Source organism: Plectropomus leopardus, chromosome 9 (assembly GCF_008729295.1).
Source record: "Plectropomus leopardus isolate mb chromosome 9, YSFRI_Pleo_2.0, whole genome shotgun sequence".
Taxonomy (NCBI): Eukaryota; Metazoa; Chordata; class Actinopteri; order Perciformes; family Serranidae; genus Plectropomus; species Plectropomus leopardus.
The window spans coordinates 24,400,659-24,427,674 of record NC_056471.1 but is presented as its reverse complement, the minus strand read 5'-3'; the positions used below and the strand labels follow the sequence as shown (position 1 = coordinate 24,427,674).

Below are 27,016 nucleotides of genomic sequence, written 5' to 3'. Positions count from 1 at the left end.
CTTGCACCTCCACAGAGATTTAGAGATTAATACCAGATACCATCTCTGCTCCTTAACTCAGAGTCTCGAGAGTGAAGCGCCTCGACAAAGTCCTGAGGCAGCCGCTCCTGCCCCCTCCTGGCCTCAGCGGGGAAACATCACCTTCCAGGATGTTGAGATGCGTTATCGTGATGATCTGCCGCTCGTGCTTAAAAATCTGTCCTTTAACATCCTGCCTGAAGAGACCATCGGCATTGTGGGACGCACAGGATCAGGTATGTGTGACCCTTTTTGCTCCCCCTGCCCGCAGCATTTTCAGCCTGTTTCTACATCTGTCTTTCCACAAATACACACATTTCTTCATGCAGTATCATTTATGTCTGTACATGTTTGCAGGAAAGTCCTCTCTGGGTGTCGCTCTGTTCAGACTTGTGGAGCTGACCGGAGGCTCGATTATTATTGACGGAATCAATATTGCACAGATTGGTCTGGATGACCTACGGAGCAAGCTAGCCATCATTCCTCAAGAGCCGGTGCTCTTCATCGGGACAGTCAGGTAATCCAATTGATAGGTACTTGTATTAAGGAGGTTTGTAAGTTAGACAAGGCAAATTTATTACTATAGCACATTTCATACCCAAAGGCAATTCTGAGTGCTTTTCAGATAAGTCAAAGATCATTGTAGCCCAATCACATGGCTTGCCTCAAAGGACTGTTTGTAATTTGTAATTTCAGTTCAATTTCAATTTGATCTATTAAGTCCACTATCACAAATCCCTTATGCATTACTGCTATACAAAATTCAAATAGCAGTGCAGAAGAAACCAATATGAAACACCTACCCTTGAAACATTAATGTGCTCTGAGAGGAATAATTCATGCCCTAAATGATCATTTGTATATTAGTTACCCTGTCTTGTGTTAGATGAGGGAGGAAAACCACAGTGAACGAAGAATCCAAAAACGAAGAGAGAAAATGGATTGGAGAACAGCAAAACTACATCAAAACATCCGTTTACAAACTCTCATACAACTCATGCAGTATAATCCAAGTCTCATTTGTCCAGTCGTATGCTCAGTATGTGCTAAGCACATGTTCGCTAAAACTTCACTATTTAAAACATTTGGGCATAAAAACTCTTGTGCATGGATGCAATAATAATTTTATAATAAATTCAGAGGTAGTCTGTGATCTTAATCTCGTGCAAATCTGCCATGTCCATAATTTGTCTAGTAGAAATTCCACCATCAATTTATCAAAAAATGTTAGCCATTGTTGGATTTGTTGTTTACCATGGAGGCATACATGAAAAACAAACTTTCCTTTCTGAAATCAGTCTAACATGGGTTGAGTAACTAAGATACAAATGATCATTTTCACGGTTAGGTATTCCTTTAAATATCTGCTCTGATGAAAAAATCCCTGTCTGTCTAATGGTGCAACAGTGTGGTCAACATCAGTCACACTTCCTTCCCATATAGTTGGATTCCTCCTGCTGCAAACAGCCATTTGCCTTGAGTCAGCCTGCCTTTTTTAAAACTCCAATATTTGTATTTTTACATCAAAACTGTGGAGAATATATTCTATGTCTCTGTTTGAGATTCAGTATGTATCCATATCCCACTGTTTGCTTGAAAATGGTTTTCTTAAGATATTTGGTTTATACCAGATACTGTTTGCTGTTTGTAGGCCCAGCAGTCATGTGTTATTATATAGACTATTAGTTTGAATGTAAAGCCACACCACAGGGAAATCATAACAGAAGCAAAAACGGTGCCAGGCAGTCAGAAATAAAAGAACAGACATCTAACAGCCAAAGTCAGGGACCTTATGAAAAAAACAGGACTTGGAAAAACTGATTCATACTTTCATGTGAAGCAAAATTGATTACTGCAGTGGACTTCAGACAGGACTTCCTAAAAAAAAAACCACGAGGGACCTAAAACTAATTCAGCTGAGTTCTGACCAAAATCAAAATGACGACCTACATCATCCCATTTCTTAAGTCACTGCACTAGTTGCCAGTTAACCACAAAATCGACTGTATCGTCTTACTAATTTATAAATCTCTATATGGAGCTGGCCATAAATATATGAGTAACGTTCGAGCAATACAGCACTGCAAGACCTCTCAGATCACTCAGGAGTGAACTACTAGTGGTGCCCAAAATTTAACAAGGAGAGGCAGGTTTGGGTCATCACGCAGCACAGCGGTGGAACTGGTGTCCTAATGCTTTTTTGAATGCCCCAACCATTGCAGTTTTCAAATTCAAACTGAAAACCTCATTATAGAGTTCCCCAGTAATGAGTCCTAAAAGGCAGAAATGTGTTAGCATTTCAGCACCTCTGGTTCCCTTGTCTGGGTTTTTTGAATGATTTTGTGGTCAGAAGCCCAAAATAAGGTCTGTGATTAACAGAAACTTATGGTTTGTTCTACAAAATATAATAGGTCCGTAAATACCTCACTGGCAAAAAGGGAGGTTGCGAACAACTGGTGAAAAGCAGCAGCAAACACGCTTTACAGCCTTGTTGTGGAGGCGATGACTTTTCACTTCTGGCGATCACATTAAGAAATCAAAAATCCTAAAAGTGGTGTCATTTGTAAATATTATCTTTCTAACAAAACAAGCATCATGAACATTAGTTGGCCACAGAGCTTATTTTCTGCAATAATCCAAAGTCCAATGGAAAAATCCCGTGAGCTGTTGGATGAGGGAAGTTGCTTTATTGATGCTGATTACCTTTGACTCTGGTAAAATCTGACTCTTGTCAGCTGAGGAGTACAAGTGTAGTATCGGCGGTATACTGTACTGTACCTACTGTACCTCTTTGTCACATTATTGTCATAATGTTTAATCCAGTTGATGACGGTCGCTGTCTTTTTCTCTAATAGGACCAATTTGGACCCCTGGGATCAATACTCTGATTCACAAATATGGGAGGCTCTTGAGAAGACGCATATTAAAGAGATGGTAAGTAACAAGATGTTTAAGCGCTGTCAGATTATGCCAAATGATGCATTACTTGAGCAGAATTAGTTCCTAACATTTGCTCTCTGTGCACCCTTTGACTGTCCTCAGGTCAGCCAGCTGCCTCATTCGCTCCACTCAGAGGTGACCGAGAACGGGGAGAACTTCTCGGTGGGAGAACGACAGCTGCTCTGTGTGGCCAGAGCTCTGCTGCGCAACAGCAAGGTGCAGATTGTATAATACTGCTACTTCACATTTACATATGAAATGCTGTTTAACACTGGCGATGATGATAGCAACTCAAGTTAGAGATATTTCTCTGTTTTATAATGAGAAAACAACACATCACACATTACATCACAGAGTTGTCAGGGTGTGTGTGTGTGTCTGTATGAGATCACACCGCCACTCAGTGGTGTGCATCAGAACTGCATCTCATAAACACTGGCGGATAAAGTTTCTAAAAGCCATACTTGGTACGCACTTTTAAAGATTTTTTTACCAGAAAATGACTTTAGTAGAAGTTATAGTCTTGAAGTATTTGATGTTTACTGTACTGAAGTATCGAAAGTAATTTTATGTATGTCTTACAGGGTTTCTGCGGATCGTTAATAATTTGTCGAGAGGCATTGAATTCATCTATCTAAAAATAAGGCCTTAATTGGTACGGAAATGTCTGACATGAATCTTTCAAAAGTCTTAAAAATGATAAGACATGCAAAGCAGTATTTTTTTTTCTAACGTCGCATCGTAAAATCTCAAAATAAGACGTATGTTTTTAGAAAGAAAAAAAAGCGTCTCGCATTAACATCATCCAAAAGTCGGGTTTTATTTTACAATAACTATTTGGGCAAATTCTCCTTAAACTAAATTAATTTATGTAAATTTATGGAGGGAGGGGTCTTTCAATTTTGGTTATTTTAAATTTGGTTTAAATTTCAATTCAAGTGGCATAAATAAGTCTTTAAAAGTCTTAATTCCCTCTTGCTCGAAGCTTTATGAACCCTGTTCTTTGTAACATGTACACCACATTAAAATGGAGTGTACATTACACTTGAAGAGAAACTGGGTCTTTTTTAACAAGTTTGACAGAACAAAATCCAGTTTTTCTCTTCACTCTCATTCCTTCATTTGTCCAGTATGTTGTGTTATTTTTCTAATGTTGTGTTAATTTTATTGTATAATTATATACTTAATACAACAAAAGCCCAAAAGCATTTCTTAGTGTGAAATTTCTATTCTCCTTTTGACGTTTCTGTTTTGTCCTCTTGTTCTTTCTTCAACGTTTGTTTTTTTCCCCCAAGATTCTTATATTGGATGAGGCAACAGCAGCCATCGACACTGAGACAGATCGTCTCATCCAGGAGACCATTCGCTGTGCATTTGGCAGCTGCACCACCCTCATCATTGCCCATCGTCTCAACACAGTGATGAGCTGCAGCAGGGTCATGGTCCTGGACAACGGCCAGGTGTGTATAAAGTCAACATGACTGATTGCATGATTGGACTGTCCAGCCTGGTGGTTGAAACTCATTCCCAAGTTGAAACACTCCTGATGTACTTTGTGAATTTCTCCCTTTGAAGTGATTGATTGGATGAGGCAGCGTGCATTTTGACTTTGGTGGTGTTGTGTTCAAGTTGACATTTGATGCAACATGAAATGCACACAGATCATCACCAGCTTTAGAGACACTCCTGTTAATAAGCAGTAAACCTGTCTATCTGAGAATGCATCAGTGTGATGCAGTGTGTGAGTTCAAAGTGAAACATGACAGATGCATCAGGAAAGACAAGAGTTTCTACAGCAGTTACTACACAGACATACTGAAGTTTAATTAATTTATGGTTATTAGATAGCCTAAATGGTCTTAATACTCGTTACAGATTGCATTAAAGAAGTATTTCACTGCCAGAAAGATGGTCTTTTGAAAAAAGTAGGCTGTCAGTGCAGTAGAGAGATGCAAATGCTTGACCAGAGAAAACAGAGAAAAAGGTCTGTGGTATTCACTCTTGCTCAAGAGGTAGAAAACCTACAACTACCAGCATGCACTGCACCACACCGCAGCAATAAACGCTCCTGCTGGTAACTAAAAATCTCACATTACAGGCAAACAGTGCACTAAAATATGTTTCTGAAAACATTTAGTAAGTTATAAGTATATATAAGTTTATCGTAGTTTACTTATGGCGCTTTTCCACTACATGCTACCGGCTCTACTCTACCCTACTGCTTTGACTACTGCCAGTTTCACTGAAAAAAACACAAAAAAACGATTGGCAAGAACCCAACCCAATTCAAGCCGGGGAAAATACTGAGAAATTACAACCTGAACTGAACCAGTTGGGTTGGACCCAACCAGGCTCAGGCAAAGAATCAAAGCCCTAATTTTCACACCCTGCCCACACTGACATGACACAAAGCTGGTTGAAAATTGGCAAAGTATCCCTTTAAGTAGCACACACTGGGCTCTGATGGTTGGTAGCTTAATAACCGTCTAACCATGACAACTTAGCTTTCATTTCAAACTTTTAATTTGTTGTGTATCATCTTAGATCTTGACTGTCTGTACTGTAAGCGTCTTTGAGTATTGTGAAAAGCGCTCTATGAATAAAATATATCATTATTTTATTATAAGATATCCAATAGCAGAAAAAACGTTTATCGGTTCAGCCACATCAACATTTGAGCATAAAGTACCTTTAGTGATCGATTGGCAATTGTTACAGTAACTTCACTTCATTCAAAGCGTAACAAAGCTGCCCAAGGTCAATATTTTCCAGAATTCCTTTTATACGCTGGAAATAACCAGGGCTGCCGTGTTCTCAGAGAAAATAATATGCCTTTATTTTTTATCTCTCTGCACAAGTTTATGGAATGAGCACGGTGAACCTCTGATTTAATATGCTGGTACTGATCACGCTTTTATCCTTTTCATTCTCACAGATTTTGGAGTTTGACAGTCCCGCTGCTTTGCTGGCAGACGAAAAGTCAAGATTCAGAGCCATGATAGAAGCAGCCGAAAACCAAAGCAGATGAAAGACTCCGGAGCTGAACTTTGGATGTGAGCCCTGATGCCACAAAATATTCAGTGGACGACCTGAAATGCACAAAAAAACACAATTAATTCAGTCCTGCCATGGTGTGAAAGTGATGTTAAAAAATACAGTGGCTCCTGCGATGACTGCTCCGTGTAACAGTGTGTGTTTATTTACAAACCAAAGATCCAGGGACCATGTTTCTGAGAGTCCCGTTAAATCTCACTATGCAAAGAAAGGTGTTAACGGCCTCCTGCTCTTTGCAGAGTTATTTCCGGGAGGCCAAATAATTGACTGCAAGTAAAACAGAGCGACAACTTTGACAATAGCACTTTATAACCCATGTGGACGCATGCAAGGACATGTGGTGCTGTCTTTTCCTCTGGGGGTCAGCTGATCAGTGAGACTCCAAATTAGTTTTAGTCATTTTATTTCCATAACTTAAACCTCGCTGTGCAGGCATTCACTGTTAAGAATGTATTAGTTTTGATTATTTAATACAGTATTTCTTTTCTTTTTTCTTAAATCACCTATTAACCATTCCTATTAGGCACTATCTAAAATGTGCTAAAATGTTTCACTGGTTTATTTTTGTTTTATGCATCTAGTTCTGAATTATAATGCAGTCATGTCAGTAAATTATTGCAGATATGATATGTGCCTAGAACTGTAAACATTTCAGGTCATATAATGGAGTTAGCCATGCAAGCATGCTTGTTTTTAGACTGCATGCAAGTACTGTGTTTTTGGTATGAGCCGAAGTTTTCCTACATCCAAATGCTGGAGTTTAAAATCTGCACATTTTACACCGATGGTAATGTTTTATCAGCAAGATAATTGAACAAATTATGCTATGCAGTTGCTGTTAATGTTACAAACTATGGTACAGTGTGTAATGTGCATCAAAGCTGATACTGGGGATTGTAAACTTCTGCCTTATAATCAAGTATATGCTGAACAATCATGAAGAGTGCAATATCTTTCTATTGCATTGATGCATTTTCAAGATTGCCTTTGTACACTTGAGATTGTAGTCTTTTTTAAATGTTTGATTTTTGTTATTAAGGTTCTTGTTTTTCAATAAAACATATTTTTTATATATGCTGATGTCCAAATGTCTGAGCTGTTTTACGTGTTTAACGGGGAAAGAGGAGTATTCTGTGACTCAAGGCACTACCTGCTTTTCCTATGATTATTTTAATGATTTTCATTTATTAAGTGTAAACCTTTTTGCATGATTACTTCTACCTTTAATACATAAGTGCATTTCCCTGAAATCACAAGTACTTAAGACCTTTTTGTGGTGTCATCATTCCAGTTTTGGCCATTTTTTAAATGTATTTATATTGTTTATTTAATAGGGACTATGCAAAATAACAGTACTTCTTCAGCCTGTTACAAACAAGCTGAAGTAACTGGTGTGTCACATATAGAGGTTATAGCTATTGCTAGTCTCCAGCTCCTGTCCATCGTTAGGCTTTTAATAAAGAAAAAGAAAAAAAATAGAGAAGATATCAAGGTTACACACAATAACAGTAATGATAATTACTAATGATGGTAAATATTTACCTCAAAATTACATAGAATTACAACATACAGTTGCAGTAAAAAAAATAAATAATACAAATACGAATGTTGCAAACACAACACTCAACTAAAATACATTATAAAATGGTTAAAAATGCTCACATCTCTGATTTAGCTTCAGCCAACCTTTAACACTTTTGTTAAAAATCTTAATATCTTGTGTTAATTTTATTTCAGCTGCACCAGAGTCCTTGCACTCGGCACAAAACCTGCCCTTATATAGTGTTTAGGGGGCGTAACTATGCTATTAGGTGATTTATGATCAAGTGGGATTCATTACTGAGCACACCTGATTAACAGCAGTTTTGGATTTGGAGTTCTCTTGTATTTTCAGTTACCAGGAAATTAAGAGAAAGTATAAGAGAAATTTAAGAAAATGTTACTGCCTGAGGTCCATTGTTGCTTTAATTTACTGCACACACACACCTGTTCCACAGCTGACAACATGCTATTATCAGCCCATTTTGTTCACTGTGTGGAAACTGGTCAGCAAACAACATAAATTCCTTAACAGGGTAGTAAAATAGTTGGAATTCTTGCAGCTGCATAGGAGTGAAAGGGGACACTTATTCATTAATTTTTTACCAAAACTTGAGGAATTGCACAACACAGAAATTACACTGTGTGCGTGAGATAAACAACTGCGTTCACAGACAACTGGACTCAGTCGATACTTGTCCTCACCAGACCCCCCACCTATATTAGTATTACAGTCAGCACCTCGGAGCCTTTGTGTTTCTTTTCCAGGCTTCAGCTCTTTGATCTTTTATGCTACACTACATGATGTAACCTTATCTTCTGAGCAGATACCTGCTATCTATTCTGTATGGTCAAGCATGTGTGTGTGTACAGTATGTTTGTGTGGGTTGGTGAGAAAAATGTCTAGTATGTGCTTGACAAATAGTTGTTTTTTGCTGCTTATTTGTCTGTTGCCTAGGTTTTTTTTTTACATCCTGTGGACATGTTCTTCCATCTTAGAGTCTGAATTTTAACAAATATTATATTATTGAATAAATATTTATTTAGGAATATGCACCAGACTGAAATACTGTGGCTACTAAAACAAAATGTTGACACACTGAACCTTTTAAAACCAGCTCCACAAGAACAGGAAATAAAGCAGGACCCGCTTTAAGATCGGTGTCATTTAAGATAATTTTGTAGGTTTTTGTCTATTGCATTTTTTCAGATAAATTTGCACAAACCTGCTGATACTCAAAAAGCCTGGAGCCTGCCCCTGGGACACGAGGGTAACTGGTTACTCCTGCCTTCCCTCTACGGTGCACATTGAAAATAAACCCAGAGCAAAGTCTAACGCTTGCACAACGATGTGTCGTTACTGTGTCTATAGACTTGAATAAGTTTAAAAAGGATTTTGAGCTCAAGTTTGCAAATGAGTAGAAAAGTTTCAGAGTAATAAAAACACACATATATTATATATGAAAATGTGGCCCTGCTTTTGAGGTTCAGAATTTTTACTAGTAACATGGCAGGGTGGCAAATTTAGTGTTGAGCTGCTTTGAATTTGTGGCCACATGTTTACAAAAGTTGTTTTAGTGTAAACTCACTGCATTTTCTTAATTTTTTCTCTTGAGTTTTTATTTTATTTACATCAACAACAATACAATATAAACCTTTTTCCCCCCAGTAATTTTCTCTTTCTTCACTGACTGTAAGAAGAATAAGAATAAGAATAGAACAAAGCAAAGTAGAAGCAAGAAGGGTTTCTTGCTGTGGCAATAAAACTATGGAGGGCAAAAAATAATGCTGAAATGCTGAACTGGGGCCAGACAACAATAAAGGAAGAATTAAACAAGAGATCAGAGGCAAAAACATATTACAAGGAACCGAGAGAAATACAGATAAAAACTATATATATATATATATAAAATAACAAAAAAAACTACTACTACTAACTAGGATCAAGACAGAACAAAATGATAAATTAGAAAACAAATTAACGTAGACCACATCACATATAAGCAAGTCTGAAGAAAATAATCATACGAAAAAGATATTGCATTGTTGTTGATGTAAACATTTTTTTTTAAATCAAGGAAAAAATACGAAGTTTTTTTCCTGTATATATTATAATTTTTTGTTTGTTTGTTGCAAAGGTGTAACATCACAATAAGGTAGATATTCACCCACAGGCTTTGAAAAACATTTAAACCATTTCACAAAATCTTTCGTGATACCTCTAATCATTCTAGTGTATGTGTATGTGTTTATGCTATTGCCTATTATTTTTGGGGTTTAAAAAAAAACTGGTACAAAAAGGTTTTTATCCCCCTTGAGCTTTATTTTGAAGTTCGGGGGTTAAAGCCTCGCCGGAAGTGTGTGTGGCTGTTGCAGCTCGCGCTGCTGGGAGGAGGAGGAAAGCTCAGGCTGTGATGCCGCTGGATGATGGCTGCTTTCGGGATCTTAAGTTACGAACACCGGCCATTAAAGCGGCCTCGACTCGGCCCTCCAGACGTTTATCCTCAAGATCCAAAGCAGAAAGAGGTGAGATTTTACGATGTGAAATCTGAAAGTCCGGGAATAATGTTTTGTGGAGGAAAAATGTCAGCTAAGAAGCTGCTCGAGCTAACACTAGCTAGCCTGTTTAGCAAGCCCTCTAGACGATTTGGGCCTAGCAATAACAATGAACAGCACCTAGTTGTCAGTTTGTTAGCTAGCTCGGCAGCTTACTTGGAAAACAACCGGTTCGTTGGACACTGGAGTTTGCAAAAATAGCTTGTTGGCTTGCGTAGGCTAACCACTTTGATATAAACTGGAGCTTAGCTTTTGCTTTCTGATGGAAAACAATTAGCTTTTTGGATTGTGCGCGACTGGTAATTGTTTGTTAGCTTGATGTTTTGATCCAATGAGATAGCTAAACCTGCACAGCTAACCCTTATGATCTGAAGCTGAACCTTAATTTCAGATAAATGATCTGTGCTCGTTTATGAGATTGGAGTTTGGCCTAGCAGGGCTGAGCTGCAGGCTCCTGATCTATTATTAACCTAAGATAATCTGTTGATGTAGATGGAAGACTGACTGCTTTACCTCCGTGTCAGCGCTGCTGCAAATATCTCAATAATGACTTAAGTACACATCATTATGTTAAATTTTCTGCTGTCAGCAAGCCAAATCACATGCATGTGCTAATTTTCTCAAATTACAACTGGCTGAAGGGATCATAAATTTATGTTACAACCCCAATTCCAAAAAAAAAATGGGACGCTTCATAAAACGTAAATAAAACAGAATGCAATGATTTGCAAATTTGTTTTGATCTGTATTCAATCAAATACAGTTCAAAAAGCCAGCACGTGCGATGGTATAGAGGTGAGTTATTTCCCATGCTATCATGCAGGGATGTCCAAACTTTTTTAATAGGAGTCAGATTGGATAATGTGTGAATACCTGGGGGCCAGTGGCTTCTGGCAGGCATCATATGGGTAATATATACAGATCACATACAAAGGACTCAAACACAGAGGTGAAAAAGTGTTCAACTTTCCACTGCTCCTTTATTTCGACTTCATGCTTTTTTGCCGTGGCCATGTCTGCTACTTTGCATGAAATATCTGGTTTTTAGCTTGTTTACCATCTGTTTATGCAAACATGTTAGTTTCTACTTGGAGCATGGCTACAAACTGTGTGATTATCCTGCCATTAGGTGAGTGAAATTACGAGCCTGTGATCTTGCTTGATTATCCAATATTGTGTTAATCATATACTATATTTTGAAAGACAAGCTGAGGGCCACAATTAGTCCCTGGGCTAGACTTTGGACATGACTGGCATAATGGGCACCATCAATGCTGGCAGGTACATACAGGTTTTGGAGCAACATTCAATGCCATCTAGTTGATACCTTTTTCCAGCAACACAATGCAGACCCTTATTCTGCATGTTACAACATCTGGCTTCATATTAAAAGTGTGCAGGTACTAGACCGGCCTGCCCCCAGTCCAGACCTGTTTCCTATTGAAAATTAGTGGCGCATTATGAAGCACAGTATGAAGCAATGGAGACCCTTAACTGTTGAGGAACTGAAGTCACATTTCAGGCAAGAATGGGAAAGAATTTCACTTTCCAAACTTCAACAATTTGTGTCCTCAGTTCCCAAATGCTAAATAAGTGTTGTTAAAAGAAAAGGTCGTGTAAATTAGAGGTAAACTTGCCCCCGCCCCAGTTTTTTTGGAACAAGTTGTAGGTGTCAAATCTAGAACAAGTGTACAAGTGTACAAGTGTAATACACTTTAGGAATTGAACATTAGATATCTTGTCTTTGGGCTGTATTTAATTAAAAAAGGTCAAAGTATTTGTAAATCATTGCATTCTGTTTTGTTTACATTTTACACAGCATCCCAACTTTTTTGAACTTGGAATGTAATATTGTAAATCAGCACTTTGCATGTGCGTATGTTTTTTTTTTTAATTTTATGTACATATGCACTGAAATGTTTGTTCTTTTTAGGATGAGTTGACTGCACTAAATGTGAAACAAGGATTTAATAACCAACCAGCTGTGTCAGGTGATGAACATGGCAGTGCCAAAAATGTCAACTTCAACCCTTCAAAGGTAAGGACTCAAGTTCTACCTTGCATGCCTGTTGTTGTATATTTTGTATGCGATTGATTTGGCCGTCATACATGTTTCCCTCCATGCTTTACAGATCAGTTCAAACTTCAGCAGCATCATTGCAGAGAAGCTGCGATACAACACGTTTCCAGACACAGGGAAACGTAAGCCGCAGGTCAACCAGAAGGATAATTTCTGGCTTGTCACAGCGAGGTCACAGAGCTCCATCAATAATTGGTTCACGGATTTAGCGGGGACTAAACCTTTGACACAGCTGGCTAAAAAGGTAAGACCCTTGTGTGAGTCTATTAAAGCCGTCTTTGCTGGATGAGGTTTTGTTTATGTTGGCAGTGTAATTGTTGTAGAAGTCATCTACTTTGTACTACACTGGCCTCACCCTCTGGCTGGTTAAGTAATGCAATTCTCTGCAGATTAATCTCCTCTATATGTTTTTTTTTTCATTGTTAGTATTATAATTTTTATTGTTTTCATGTTTACTTCTGCTGATTTCCGCTATTTTCATACTTACATTTGCAAAGGACGGGTATAAAAGTTTTAAGCTGTTGTTCAGTCATGTCCACAAGAAAGGAAATGACATCTTCCCAAAATTTAAGAACTTAACTTTGCTCAAGTACTTACATAAAAAAAGGTTTTTGTTATTACAGCTATATGATTAACAGTATATTGCTTGCACAAGTCTTCAGTCATTTTCCCACCCACACTGACCAGTACTGATAAGATACAAATTTTTATTGTCTAGTCTGACAAATATGAATAAAAATAGACTTTTAAGTTTTGTCTCTCATGAGGTGACCGTTAAAATAAGATTTATTTCATGATAACACACTTGCATGTTTAACATTTGCATGCTGAATACACTGCTACATGTTACCACTCCTAACTGTTGCTACAGTAAATATGCAATTATGAACCAAAACAATAAAACCACTGGCTGGTCAAGTAAATAACATTGATAATGCGCCGCCCACCCAAATACCATTGCAGGACAAGCACAACCCGTCATGGCAACGACGCTTTCCAACGGTCATTACAACCCCACAGGGCTGCTAGTGTTGCTGTACTTGGGTTTTTTAAGATGATATTGCTGAATTCTCATAGAATGCCGATATTGCTGCATTTCTATGTTAGTAGTTGGAACACTGCATAGTTTTGCGACATCAGCCCACAAATTAAGATTCCTTTATTGTGGTTTGGCTCAATAGACGTTTTCTGCCAGGACAGCCTGGACAGAAGTAGATAACAGATCAGGTGTGGAGGATACTGATGTGTATATCACAGCGTGGAGAAATTTACGTGCTGGTTCTGTGAAAGCCAAGAAGAGAACGAATGGCCACAGTGAGAAAAAACAAGTCCCCAAACTGTGCAGAACTCCCCCGGACGATTCAATTCAGCATCACAAACCAATTCAGAAAAGGTAAGCAAATGCTGTGTTTTTTATTTCCTCATTAAAACAGCCAAATTGATGCTTCTGTTTAAAACAAGTCTATTGTTTGTCTTGTTTGGGTGTATTGACCCAAAAACACAATGAATGCCATTGTTTGTTAGTGCAAACAGGTTTTATTGCCGTGTGCTGTTTTTAAAACTTGGAAATCTATTATTTATAGATTGTCTGGGGGTGTTTTTTTGTATTTTCTCACAACAAATTATTTTCTCTGTAAGTGCTCCTACAAGTGGCAGCAAATTGATGTTGAATATTGAACACATCAGGTTAAATTAAAGGTGAGCTTTCTATTCATAAATGTATGAAACCTCTTTATGGTTTACAATAACAATGTAATTTGTTATATATTTTCTTTTATTCCTGCTTGCATTGGTACATACACATTTAATTGTTTTTCACTTTAATTAACAATGTTTTCTTTATGTGGTAATAATGACTTTGATGGATCACTTTTTCAGGAGTGCACAACTTCCAGATTTCTGCTCTGCCACTTCATGGAGACCACAGAAGAAGTAACATCAGGAGGAACATTTGCAGATGTATTTAATTTAAATTGTGGACTTTATACATGCAATGCCTCCAGGACATTCATTTCCAGCACAGAACAGGCAGTGTTGAAAAGGAAATGTCATCCATCTAAACTGTTTATTTTATTGCAAAGAACCTCTGAAGTCTGTATTTACATAAAGTTAGCAGTAACGTGTAAGCCCAATGTATATGATTTATCTTTATTTAGCATTTTTGGCAGAACTGTTTAGAAAAAGCACTGCTGTTGTTATACCAATAAAAACATTTTAATAAATTGACCTTTTTTCTGTCAGAGTTCTTATGTTGCCATTTGGGCTGTTATCTGAAATGTTCTTGGTGTGTTTGCACTGTGTCCCTCAACATCACTGATGCATGTGAAATGTCTTTGTCATAGGTTCCAATCTTTAGCAAAAAAGAGGAGGTTTTTGGATACTTGGCCAAGTACTCAGTCCCTGTCATGCGCTCAGCGTGGATGATTAAGATGACCTGTGCATATCATGCAGCCATCACAGAAACTAAAGTGAAGAAGAGGCATGTGATTGATCCCTGTATAGGTAAGCAAGTGATATTGGTATTTGTTGGTAAAGCAGCTGTCTGTTTGTTTTTTGCTGTTTGTGCTGTTTTGAGTCATGTTTCATGAGCTTTTTTGATTAAAGATAACATAAAGGAAGCACTGTTATTTTTTTCTGAGCTTTTCATAACATTCTGCTTTCCTCCTGCTTCCTAATTTCTGGTTGAATTGTGTATGTTTTAGCATCAAGGTGCTATTATGCCAAATCTTTCTCAAAACTTTTCTTCATGTGACATGACAAGTTTCTGCATGATGTAGCAGTTACATATGAAACCTATACCTTGCTGTGGACGCCGTGTTAGTTTGTTGCAATAACAGACAAACAAAACAATCGAGTGAGCAACAGAGCAGCAACTTCCATGTGCTGTGCAGTAAATTACTGTTTCGGTCAATGAAGTGTGCTGGCTTTGAAGAGAGCACAGAGAACGACTTCAGTTCCCCACAGGAAAAGGCTGTTTGACTGCAAGATAAAGTGGTAAAATAATCTATTTTTTGGTGGTCCTTTTTAGGGGTCTGTCAATATTGTTTTTTCAATGCTGATACTGGTAAAGATTATTAGTACTTAATGAGACTGATAATCTATAATTGGAACCGATATGCATTTACAATAAAAAGGAAAGTATTTCTGTCGAAATTTAGAATTTTGAGTGTAACACACCAACACAAAACCGTTTTTTAAAAATGCCTTTAACAAATGTTTAATCGAAACTAAACTTTTCAACATTATATGCAGCTCTCTTCAACTTCTTTAAAAAGTCATGTGAACATATAGATAAAAAAATAATGAATAAAAATAGCTCCCTGAGGTTTTACAAGGTAAAAGTTCCTCCCATGCTGACACTTTCTTTGCATGTATTACAGACTGCCTTCCCTGGTGTTGGTTGAGTATAATACGCACACTTTTTAATTAATTAATTTTATCAGCCATTATTAAAATAAAATGCAGATAACGATAATCAACAAAATACCAAATATCGGCCATGAAAATCAGCCAGGCAGATAATCTGTCAACCTCTTGTCCTTTTATAGGAGGCTAACATACTTTTTGCTGCTGCTCCTGTCCATAGCCACCAGACTCCTTTGAAATAAACAGTAATTTTACTGTACAAAACACAAGTAGTTACTAGTTACCACTTCCACTGATCGGTCAGATAATTAGTGTTATTTTGTGACTTTGTTCTGGACCAAACTAACATTGTATTCACTGCAGTAAGTTACATTTTTTAGCTTCTGTGCCCCGGTAGCTCCAGCCTGATCCGTTACACTCATCAAGCTGTGGATAATGCACAGACTATAGATCTATTAATGTGTTTATACAGCACAAATTCTTCTGATTTTTTTGCTTTAAGACCTGTTTGTGTTTCTGTGTGTGTAGAATGGACTCAGATCATCACTAAGTACCTGTGGGAGCAGCTTCAGAAGGTGGCCGAGTTTTACAGACAGTTTCCCAGTCAAGGCTGCAGCTCGCCCCTACCAGCCACCCCCGCTGATGTGGAGACGGCCATGAAGCAGTGGGAATACAACGAGAAGCTCGCCATGTTCATGTTTCAGGTCAGTTCACTCATCAGTGTTGGGGTTACAGTTTATATTACTGTGATCACATGATGTGACATTGATGCGCTGTGACAACATTTAGCCTTCAAGGAAACTGCTTTTTCCTTGACCTATTGGTCAGTCTGCTTTCTATTTTGCTGGAATATTGTAGAGAGTGCAGAACAGTGGAGGAGGCTGTAAGCTTTATTAAACAAGCTGATCTAAACTTTTTTAATAAACAGACTGAAATGAGTTTTTACCGAAGTACAGCAAATTTCATGGGAAAAATTGAGATTTGTGGCACATCTGCTGTAAAATCTCTTCTAGACATAATCTGCCGAACAACAAAATAATATGATTTGTTCTCTATGAGTCATAAATAAAATAACCACATTTCATCTGGGTAGAGTAATTTAATAAAGGAATTAGGAATGGCTTACTTTTTATGATTAAGTTCTCCAACACTGCTTCTTTGCACTTAACCTACCTTAATCCTCAAAGTAGAAATGATGATCACTATGTATTTCAGTGAATAAATTCATGATAGAGTCCTGCACCAATCCTGTTTTCAAGAACTGCTCCAAAACCGGAGCCACGACATGCAATACTGCACCCACTCTGCCACCCGCACATTTGAAACATTAGTTCTGCTGTGCAACCCGTCGGCTCAAGATCCACAGCCTGACCCGAAACTGCAAATCTTATAGTTACCATGCACTGTTCAGATTATTTGGTTTGGCAACACAAGTGATCACTTTGGGACATTTCATACATGTGAAACGAAGATAGAATATTTTTTTTAAACATAGGTTATTTAGGAAACAAAACTTAAATGAATATTTTCTTTGATTCTCATAATACTGAGCAGCACATTTTCACAGCTCATGTGTCTGTTTGACCTGATTGAAGCGACTCTCATTCCAGCTGGAGAGAGAAGACAGATCCAACACACAAACATCAGCAGTCAGAGGATTAAAACATTAAATCATTATTCTTCTAATTTTATTTTAATATACTTATCATCCAATACACACGATCCAATAGGCAGGTTATTTTTTCACCTAGAACAGAATCAGAAAATAAAATTAAGACAAAATACCAATGCAAATTATATTTTTTGGGGTTTGCCAGTGGGGCACCCACAGGTTCCCCTCTCGGTGCAGGTCCATGAATGAATAAATGCTAGCATCTAACCCCGTAGTTATTGTTGTTATCTTGCTTGATATGAAAATGCGCTTGTGTTTCTGTGTTCAGGATGGGATGTTAGACAGACATGAGTTCCTGACGTGGGTGTTGGAGTGTTTTGAGAAGGTACGACCCGGTGAAGATGAGCTTCTCAGACTTCTCCTGCCGCTCTTACTACAGGTAAATCCCTCTTTTCATTTACTGTCATCCAAACATCTCTACCTTGACATTACATCATCACTCGTGCACCGATGGATTGGTTTTGGGAAACTTACAGTCCTGCTTAACATTCACACAGCCGAACACAGTCTGTTATGACGGGCGTCTACAGCTGTCAACAATTTATCATGGGCCAGCCTTGGTCTACAGCACTTTGGTGTTGACCTTTTCTGACAGAGGCCCCCTGGGGCCCGCAGCCTCTTGTTTTGTTTCTGTCTCCAAAGCTGCCTGATGTTAATGGACACTGAGTGCTGTGGGTAATGCTGTGAATCTCTCCTCTGTCCCTGCAGTACTCAGGGGAATTTGTACAGTCGGCTTACTTGTCACGGAGACTGGCTTACTTCTGCACACGCCGCCTCAACCTGTTGCTTAGCGACGGGAGCATGGGCCCCGGCACAGGAGGGCATCCAGCCCATGGCATGTTGACGCAGCAAGGCAACGCCCTGCCCCCCACCCCGACCTCTCAGCCCGCAGGAGGGAACCAGCCCCAGACAGCTTTCACTGACTTCTACATCTGCCCGCAGCACCGGCCTCTGGTGTTTGGCCTCAGCTGCATGCTACAGGTATTGTTCTTCATTTTGACTGATACATAATTAATTATAACAAGGCTTCACTTACTAATTGTTCTATTTTTCTTTCCCCCTATTATTTGTGTTTTGCCATTGTCACATCAGAGCATCGTGTTGTGTTGTCCCAGTGCTCTGGTGTGGCATTACTCTCTAACAGACAGCAGAAACAAAACTGGTTCACCTCTGGACCTCCTGCCCATTGCTCCGTCCAGCTTACCAATGCCAGGAGGCAATACTGCCTTCACACAGCAGGTACAAGCATCCTGACAAACTGAAGAGTTTTCTTTTGCTTTTTTTTTCTTGGTGAAATGCACCGCAGGGTAACAGGTTTTCCCATTTTCCCATCACATTCGAAGATTTGCTTAAAATGAAAGTAAACAAAACAGACATATATATATGACTGCACTTTATCTTTGAATAGAAAATAGAAAGAGAAAAAAAAATGAGTGACTCACTGTGACATCAATGCTCTGATTTCACATACGGAACCTTTAAAATCTGATTCATATTGTGCTAAATTTTTACTTCAGATCCGCAGCACGTTTCAAACTCGTCCTGTTTATGTTTTAAGGGAAGCGTTAATTTCTCCATCGCAAGGAAACTGTAGCTTCACAAAAAAAATCTTTGTTAACTCAAAGAAAAAAAACTCATAAGTTTTTGCCATGTTTCATTTTTTTAAACAGAGTTTCTTACATTTCTGCTGAATACATTCCAAGAAAAGTTGTTTTTAGCACCAAGGTGTACTGGGGGCTTGCTTAAGATGTCAAGGTAATTTTTTTTGTGTTTTCTTATAACCACAGGTCCGTACAAAGTTACGAGAAATTGAGGAGCAAGTTAAGGAGCGAGGCCAGGCAGTCGAATTCAGGTGGTCCTTTGACAAGTGTCAGGAGACCACAGCGGGTGAGAAAAGTGCTCCATTATCTCTGCAGAGAGAAACCTGTTTACAGCTTGTAAAACAAGGTCAGGGTTTGATTTCTATAATCTGTTTCCAGGGTTCACCATCGGGAGGGTTCTGCACACTCTGGAGGTTTTAGACAACCACAGCTTTGAGAAGTCTGACTTTAACAACTCACTGGATTCCCTGTACAACCGAATATTTGGGTCAGGCCAGAGTAAAGATGGCCATGAGGTAAAGATTGATCTCCCTTCCCGATCTGCTTTTATTATTTATAAAGCATGAAGAAAACATTGAGATATAAATGATACATTGGAAGATAATGTTACGAGTATCTCTTGGATTCAGATGTTGGATTGAAAAGTGTGAGTTTTCGTGCCTCGGAGTTGACACCATATAGTAACTGACTGACTCATCAGATTATAAAATGTGGCTGTTAGCTGTTATTTTTAGCCGCATTGTCTCATACCGCATGTTTCTGTCCAGATGTCACCAGATGATGACGCGGTGGTGACCTTGCTTTGTGAATGGGCCGTGTGCTGTAAGCGTTCTGGCAGACACAGGGCCATGGTGGTGGCCAAGCTGCTGGAAAAGAGACAGGCTGAAATAGAAGCAGAGGTAAGAGACACGTCGCCCTCTGTGAGCTGCTGCCACATGTTTCTGTCTCTCTTGCTTTTTTTACCACAGCTCCAAACTAACTGTTTTAACAGTGATTAACTCTATTACATCTCCTCTGCTCTGGAGTCTAATCCGCTAAATCAACATCACCAAAACAATGTATGTTTTGCTTTACCTGTTATATTTTTTTTTTTAATGGATCGATCATATTTCCTCACATTTATCTTCCAACATGATGGAAGTACAGTTTCAAAAAAGTTTTTTTTTTTTTTTACATTTTTTAGTTTTATTTGCTTATAAATTATTTTTACCAAAACAAATCAAAGGTTTTACGTTTAAAAAATATATAAATATCATTGGAATATGATAATATCAAATAGTTGAGATGCATTAATCCACTTTTTTCACTTCTGATATCACTATCTGAATTTGTCAATACTGATACCATAGTTAAATTTGAATGTATTTCAAAGCAATTTATTTGATCTGTAAGTTAGACTTCACACACAAACAGGTGCAAATGACTGTGGCATAACCAAACAAATCAAGTGCACAGCAATACCATATTATCTTCTAGTAAGAATATTTATATACATGACTTGAAAAGTTATAAGAGCATTTCAAAAAGTGTAATGGCAAACTGGAAAATCCTTGTGAATATTTGAAATTGTGTTGCTAAATATATCTACAGTCTCAAACAACCCTGTCAAATAAGTAAGTGTTGAGTGATTGCATTGGTTACATGCAGAGCATTTGATTGAATCGTTATTGTCTCTCCCAGTCTGTTTAAAGACCCGAAACACAGTCGCTGTGATGAAACAAACAGCAGGCTTTATTTGCGTGAATTAACGTTAGAGGACCTTCAGTGAGAAAAGGTAGTATTGTGATTATTATGGGCTCTGGAGTCGTACTCTCCTCGACCCAAATGTGCTCTACACTCGGAGCTGCCACTTGCTACACGCTAGTGTAGCTAACAAGTTTCTTTGCCGCTGCCCCAAAATGGCCATGGACATTTTCCACGCTCATTTAAACTATGATTAGTCCCAACACAGCTGGAGGGACAGTCTTTACATGTTTTAACTTCAATTTAAAAGAAATAGATGAGCCATTGTTCATTTGAGTTGGGTGTGTGTCGTAGGCGACTGTCCACCTGCGTACTCGCTTGGATTTTAGGACTCACTGAGCTCCTGGCATACAGACAAACAAACAAGCACTCCGCTAGTGAAGTGCAAGAGATCTATGTGTGGTAACCGACATCAGACTATGAAATCTGTATCAGTATGTGGAGGACATCAGTCTGATATCAGATGAGTGAATTATGTCAGTATCAGAATCGGATACTGATATTGGATCTGGTTGGTCCCAACTCTACAAATAACCACGTGCATTAAGTGTTGTAAACCTGGAGACATGGCCTTGGTGTCCTCAGGGGGGGCTACAGCTCTGAACACACACGTAGTAGTGAAAAGATTACATGTTTAAAAGTGGGATAGTGTCGCAATAGACTAAAGTGGACTTGACTTTAGCCCTGAACATCAGCCTTTGAGAAGAGTCTGCACGGGGCTATGTATCAGCAGACCACTATATGCATGAAACCTGTGGTTTAGTTAGTAAAATTATTCTTTTACTCTGAAATTAACAATCTAATATCCATGACTTAGTTTTCTTGCCTCCACGTGTCAGTTTCTACAGTATAAATTCCTGCTGGGATGCCATCAATACACCCTCCAACAGTGCAAATAAATGCTAAAACCAAATCCGATGACAGTTTTTTTTTTTTTACGTTTAGCACTCATAGACTGTTTGTGGTTTGTTGTCTGTGTGGTGTGTGTGTGTGTTTGCAGAGGTGTGGTGAGTCGGAGGTGGTAGATGAGAAAGGGTCTGTGTCATCCGGCTCCCTGTCAGCTGCCACACTACCAGTCTTTCAGGATGTGCTGCTGCAGTTCCTCGACACTCAGGCCCCCACACTCAGTGAGTCTTTTTTTTTCTGTAGCTGTGATTCTTAAATGTATCAGTCTTGATCTGATATTGAAAGAACTTTATATCCTTTTTGTCTTAACCTCTTATTTCATAACCCATTGCAAATGTATTATAAATGATTTGGCAAGTGAAACCTGGTATTCAATAATTCAAATCTCCTCTTCCCCTCCGCAGCGGAGCCGGGGAACGAAAGTGAGCGAGTGGAGTTCTCCAACCTGGTCCTGCTCTTCTGCGAGCTCATCCGTCACGATGTCTTTTCCCACAACATCTACATGTGCACGCTCATTTCCCGTGGTGACCTGGCTTCTGACTCCCACCTGCCGCGCCCGCGCTCCCCCAGTGACGAGCCTTCTGATGAGTCAGAGCGCAAGGAGCAGGATGCAGGCAGCAGTGTCAAGATGGAGGCATGTTGGAGGCATCTGTTGTTGTGGAGTGTGATGACTCATTTGAGCAGCAGTACAAAGTAGCAGCGTGGTGTAAAAGGGTAACATGAGGTTATTGATTTGTTCAACAGGATACCGGTCTGTCGGAGTCCATGGAAATCGATCACAATTCCAGTGCTAATTTTGATGAGGTATAAACAACATTTCATACTTTATATTTCACTTTTTATATTTCATATACTTCCATGGTGCATGCATATCAAGAGATATTTTCATGTTTTGTTTAAAATCAACTTTTTGAAAATTTGGAATTCCACATGTGCACTTGTCATTTAATTGGCCTTGCAGATGTTCTCTCCTCCGATGCACTGCGAGTCGAAGGGGAGCCCCTCTCCTGAGAAGCCGGCTCCGGAGCAGGACAGCAAGGCCGGCTGTAAGGACAAGGGCATGGACCCCGCCTTCCCTCAACTGTATGAGCAGCCTCGCCACATTCAGTATGCCACTCACTTCCCCATTCCTCAGGTAAGAGTGCTCACAATTTGGCATTTTAAAAGTGAGTTTATATGAATGGATTTGCTTACAGCTTGTCCACACAGGAGGCATATCAGCAATGTTTTTCAGTCTGTCACACATCACTTTCACAAAACAGATATGCTACTATTTTTCTTAATGCACAGGCCAGGTAACAGCTTGTGTACACTAAATGTGCATGATCACGACCCAGAAGAGTAGTTTTCTGGGCAGAAGGTTCCTGCAGATCCCTGAAAAGCCTTAAAAGGCATTGATTTCATTAATCAAAAAATAAGGCCTGAATTGGTATTGAAATGACTTAAATTAATCTTTCATTTGTCTTAAAAAAGCTAAGACATGAGAAAAATGATTTTTTCTTTGTTGAAAAATCTCTAAATAACATTTATTTTTTGTTAGATAATTCAATAACTACATTTTATGTAATAATAAACTGAATATTTAGGGTTTTGGGGTTGTTGATTGTGGGGAAAAAAAGAAACGAAAAAAAAGACACCACCTGGTGCATTTTTAAATTACAATGGGCTTTTTTTTCTCACATATTATAGAAACAACAAATTTGATAAATGAAGAAAAAAGTGGGCCAATGGATTGGCAATTAAAAAAAAGATTGTTTGCATTCCCACTTCATATGATTGATAGTATTTTTATTAAACCAGACAAAAAAAGCACAACATGTATGCATCGACAAAATAAAATGAGAAGTCAAAAAGTGCAAAAAAAATCCAGTGGGACAAATTCAGTTCCTGCTGTAGACTTTTTTTTGCCAAGTTCTGTATGGACTGAGTGGTGAAGCATACTTATGCTGATTAAAATCTCCAATTTGTTTTTGTTTTTCTTGTTTTAGTTATTGCTTTTGAAAACCCAGAACTCAAAATTTCTCAAAAGTTAGAGGAGGGAGTTGAGAGACCTCGTCACATCTGTGCGGCCCAGATTGTTAGTCTTGCTGTGCTGCTCAGGTTATCAGCAGCATCCAGTTCACGAGGATCTTTTTTTTACTTTTTGTCATTGCTATTAGGAGGAGAGCGCCAGCCACGAGTGCAACCAGCGGTTAGTGGTCCTGTATGGTGTGGGCAAACTGAGAGATGAGGCGCGACACACCATCAAGAAAATAACCAAAGACATCTTGAAGGTGCTGAACCGCAAAAGCACAGCAGAAACAGGTAAATGTGTTCCTCAATTTTATCAGCTTTTGACTGATAGCTTAATGTCCCGTTCCTCCCATTTACTTATGTTTTACATTACCTCAGCTGTTGGGATGCAGTTTATCTGGCAGCAAACTGCCATTTAAGATTACATTTTAGTTTCATTTCACCTACTTTTCATCTTTAATGATGAAAATGTTGTCACAGAAATTGCTCTGAGGTTTTGATATGTGTCACCCAGTTTACTGACTGAAAAATCCATGTCTATCACATGAAAGATAACATTTTGCCAGACAGCAGTTTAGAACGCAGGACCTTTATCATGCTTGGATGTTTGTAAAACATCATTCACATGCGGGATGTCCCACTGTGGCCATTCCAGCTGTTATCATCCTAATAACTCTTTCTCTTTGAATACATTTCATGTGTATTCCCTTTCCTCTGCCCTTCTTAAGAGAACTAGCTTTTTTTCTTTCTTTATCGACCCCTCGGGGGGATTGCATCACTCAATCTTCTTTCCACCCAATTTCTATGCTAACGGCCCTCATCTGTTCACAGCCACTTTATCTCTGATACATGTGACCTTATTAAGGTGATTTAAGGTTTTCAGAGTTATAATTGCATAGATTGGAGTGTTTTGTGTCACCATATCACATTCTTGTGAGCTGATGATGACCTTCAGCTCACAGCTGATGTTTCTCTTACATGAAAAGCACCGTTTTCCTTTTTTTTTAAAGTACCTTTACGGTGGTGTCTTTTGCACTGAAGCTTCAAATGGAAGGAGGCTGGAAATAAGATAACAGACCATTGGCTTAACTCGATTTCACGGCTGGCTTGTTCAGCAGAATGGAAAGAACACCACTGACCAGTTATAAGTTGCTGCTTTCTCTTATTTTTTATCCTCCTCTCTTTCACACAGGAGGGGAGGAAGGACAAAAGAGGAAGAGGAGTAAGCCGGAGGCCTTTCCCACTGCAGAAGACATCTTCTCCAAATTCCAGCACCTCTCCCACTTTGACCAGCACCAAGTCACCTCCCAGGTCAGAGCGGGAAACCTCCCTCAGTCTCGTGTTTCAGAGTGTGCAGGGATAAGTTCATTATTTGGGGAGCAGCCGCAGGGTTTATTAATGCAAATAAGTTGAGCAGCCTAAAACAGAAGACCTCCCAAGGTGACTCATTTGAATGTAAATGTGATTTGAATATATTTTGAGTTCTCTTGAGAGATGTCTGAATATAATTTGAAGGCACTCAGGTGACTCACTTAAAAATGCAGCAGAACATAATGGATTTAGATTTCTCAGAAGAAGAGTTAATGAAGAATGTTGTTGATCCTAAATTCAATACTGTCAGTAATAAGATGTGAAACACTGTGATTAGAAATAGTGTACAACTTCATTTGCATTTTAAAGTGCCTTTAATTCTAGCTAACATCAGTCTCAGGGTCAAGTCGCCGCAATACAGATTTAAAAGAGTTGCCCTGTTTTGTTGCTTTATTGTTTGTTTGTTTTTTTTTATGAAGGACAACTTTATTTGCTTTCTGGAAGAGATGTAGATGAGAGGATCTATGCCCCTCTCATATCCTCCTGTTAAATATGAAGCTACATCCAGAAGATGGTTATATTAGCTACTGCTCTGATCTTTGTTAATGGGACTGTTTTTCGCAGCAAGACTCATTTGCATAAGAAGCGGACAATTTTGCACCAAATGTTCATGCATTACCTTATTTAAATACATGCAAAAAGCACAGGAGCAACAAGATGCTCCTCTGGCAGCGCAGCTTTTGCTCAGGTTTTAAAGTATTTAATTCATTAGTTTGTTGGTAACTAAATCCCAAAAATTAAGTAAACCTGTTTAGCATAAAAAAGAATATTATTTGAACTCCATGTGCTCTTGAATTTATCAGTTAATGGAGAAGATGTTTCATCTGTTATCTGGGTTAACAGAGTAAGAGCTGAAAGAATTTTGTTCCCAGCTTTATGGCTGCAAAATGAAGTTTGAATGGTTTAAATTCCTTTTTGTTTAGATTTTTTGCCTTCATTTGTCCCGTTTGTCTCTCTCAAACAACATCATTTCCGGCAGCTGACAAAATATTTTGGCATTGCTTGAATGTTTCTGCTGTTTTTTTAAATGCAGATTGTCGGTGTGGGAGCTCTGCTGAATGGCAGCATATTGTTGTGTTGCAGCCTGGTGTCAGGCTGTAAATATTGCTGTAAATGTTTGGTTTTTTTCTGCGTGCTAATGATATTTTGTTTGTGCACAGGTGTCCAGAAATGTGCTGGAACAAATCACCAGCTTTGCCTTAGGGATGTCGTATCACCTGCCTCTCGTCCAGCACATTCAGTTCATCTTTGACCTCATGGAGTACTCCCTCAACATTAGTGGCCTCATAGACTTTGCTATTCAGGTATCGTCATCGCTAATGTCATTTAACAAGGATACACGTCTTTATTCTTCATTGTTAATAAGAATGCGTTGTCTGTGGTTGTTTTTGTAGCTTCTGAATGAGTTGAGTCTGGTGGAAGCCGAGCTGCTGCTGAAGTCGTCGAGCCTGGTGGGCAGCTACACCACCAGCCTGTGTCTGTGCATCGTGGCTGTGCTGAGGAGGTACCACTCCTGCCTCATTCTAAACCCGGAGCAGACGGCACAAGTTTTTGATGGGTAAGTCACTTACAAACTACGCCCTAACATCTCAAAAATATATTCACAAAGTCATGCTTAGATTTTAATTGGTGGAGCCAATTTTTGGACTGGTACAATTTTAGTCTTTGCTGTGAAATGAACAGATATTGAATTCCAGCCCTGAAGGGATGTTTACCAGTGCAGAAAAATGACTCAAACTTCTAATTAAAGTAGTAAATAGCCAGTATTGGGTTGTAACGGCAAATTAAAGAATTGCTGGTGGTTTGCTCTCTCTGAGTCTCATTCGATCGTCTTTAATTCGGATTTTTATTGTCACAGCATTGCTGACAGGGCACTTAGTTCCTAAACAGCTACAGCTAGCAGTTGTTTGTGATGCTGGTAAAGTGGGAATTTTAGCTGTTTCTGCTGCTGCACTTGAAAGTCGTTTTGGATTAAAGCATTAACTAAATGCCTCAAGTGTTAAAGATAAAGAAAGCTTATATAAGCCTAACCTAAAAGGAATTAAATTTAAAAGTAGTCGACAGTCTTTATGCTAAGCTAAGTTAGCTGCCTGTTGGCTTTAGCTCCACATGCAGCGTACAGACATGAGTGTTTCCCAAAACGTCAGACTTTGCCTT

The 27,016-nt window shown here is 38.8% G+C and overlaps 2 protein-coding genes across 2 annotated transcripts in view; both read left to right on the top strand.

Moving 5' to 3' along the window:
- Window positions 1-7,087, top strand: part of wu:fb13g09 (multidrug resistance-associated protein 5) — a 42,532-nt gene extending 35,445 nt beyond the window's left edge. The window contains exons 24-29 of the mRNA XM_042493039.1: window positions 62-254; window positions 376-535; window positions 2,874-2,952; window positions 3,061-3,174; window positions 4,254-4,418; window positions 5,894-7,087. Coding sequence (XP_042348973.1) covers window positions 62-254; window positions 376-535; window positions 2,874-2,952; window positions 3,061-3,174; window positions 4,254-4,418; window positions 5,894-5,986 — 804 coding nt within the window. The 3' untranslated portion in view covers window positions 5,987-7,087. The remainder of the gene's footprint in view (window positions 1-61; window positions 255-375; window positions 536-2,873; window positions 2,953-3,060; window positions 3,175-4,253; window positions 4,419-5,893) is intronic.
- A 2,854-nt stretch (window positions 7,088-9,941) lies between these two features.
- The window catches only part of med12 (mediator complex subunit 12), a 34,507-nt gene continuing 17,432 nt past the window's right edge, over window positions 9,942-27,016 (top strand). The window contains exons 1-19 of the mRNA XM_042492964.1: window positions 9,942-10,077; window positions 12,041-12,145; window positions 12,240-12,431; window positions 14,530-14,689; window positions 16,082-16,257; window positions 17,494-17,604; window positions 17,934-18,206; window positions 18,318-18,464; window positions 19,013-19,112; window positions 19,205-19,341; window positions 19,594-19,725; window positions 21,570-21,696; window positions 21,880-22,109; window positions 22,220-22,279; window positions 22,437-22,610; window positions 23,635-23,779; window positions 24,681-24,799; window positions 26,020-26,163; window positions 26,254-26,417. Coding sequence (XP_042348898.1) covers window positions 9,976-10,077; window positions 12,041-12,145; window positions 12,240-12,431; window positions 14,530-14,689; window positions 16,082-16,257; window positions 17,494-17,604; window positions 17,934-18,206; window positions 18,318-18,464; window positions 19,013-19,112; window positions 19,205-19,341; window positions 19,594-19,725; window positions 21,570-21,696; window positions 21,880-22,109; window positions 22,220-22,279; window positions 22,437-22,610; window positions 23,635-23,779; window positions 24,681-24,799; window positions 26,020-26,163; window positions 26,254-26,417 — 2,798 coding nt within the window. The 5' untranslated portion in view covers window positions 9,942-9,975. The remainder of the gene's footprint in view (window positions 10,078-12,040; window positions 12,146-12,239; window positions 12,432-14,529; window positions 14,690-16,081; window positions 16,258-17,493; window positions 17,605-17,933; window positions 18,207-18,317; window positions 18,465-19,012; window positions 19,113-19,204; window positions 19,342-19,593; window positions 19,726-21,569; window positions 21,697-21,879; window positions 22,110-22,219; window positions 22,280-22,436; window positions 22,611-23,634; window positions 23,780-24,680; window positions 24,800-26,019; window positions 26,164-26,253; window positions 26,418-27,016) is intronic.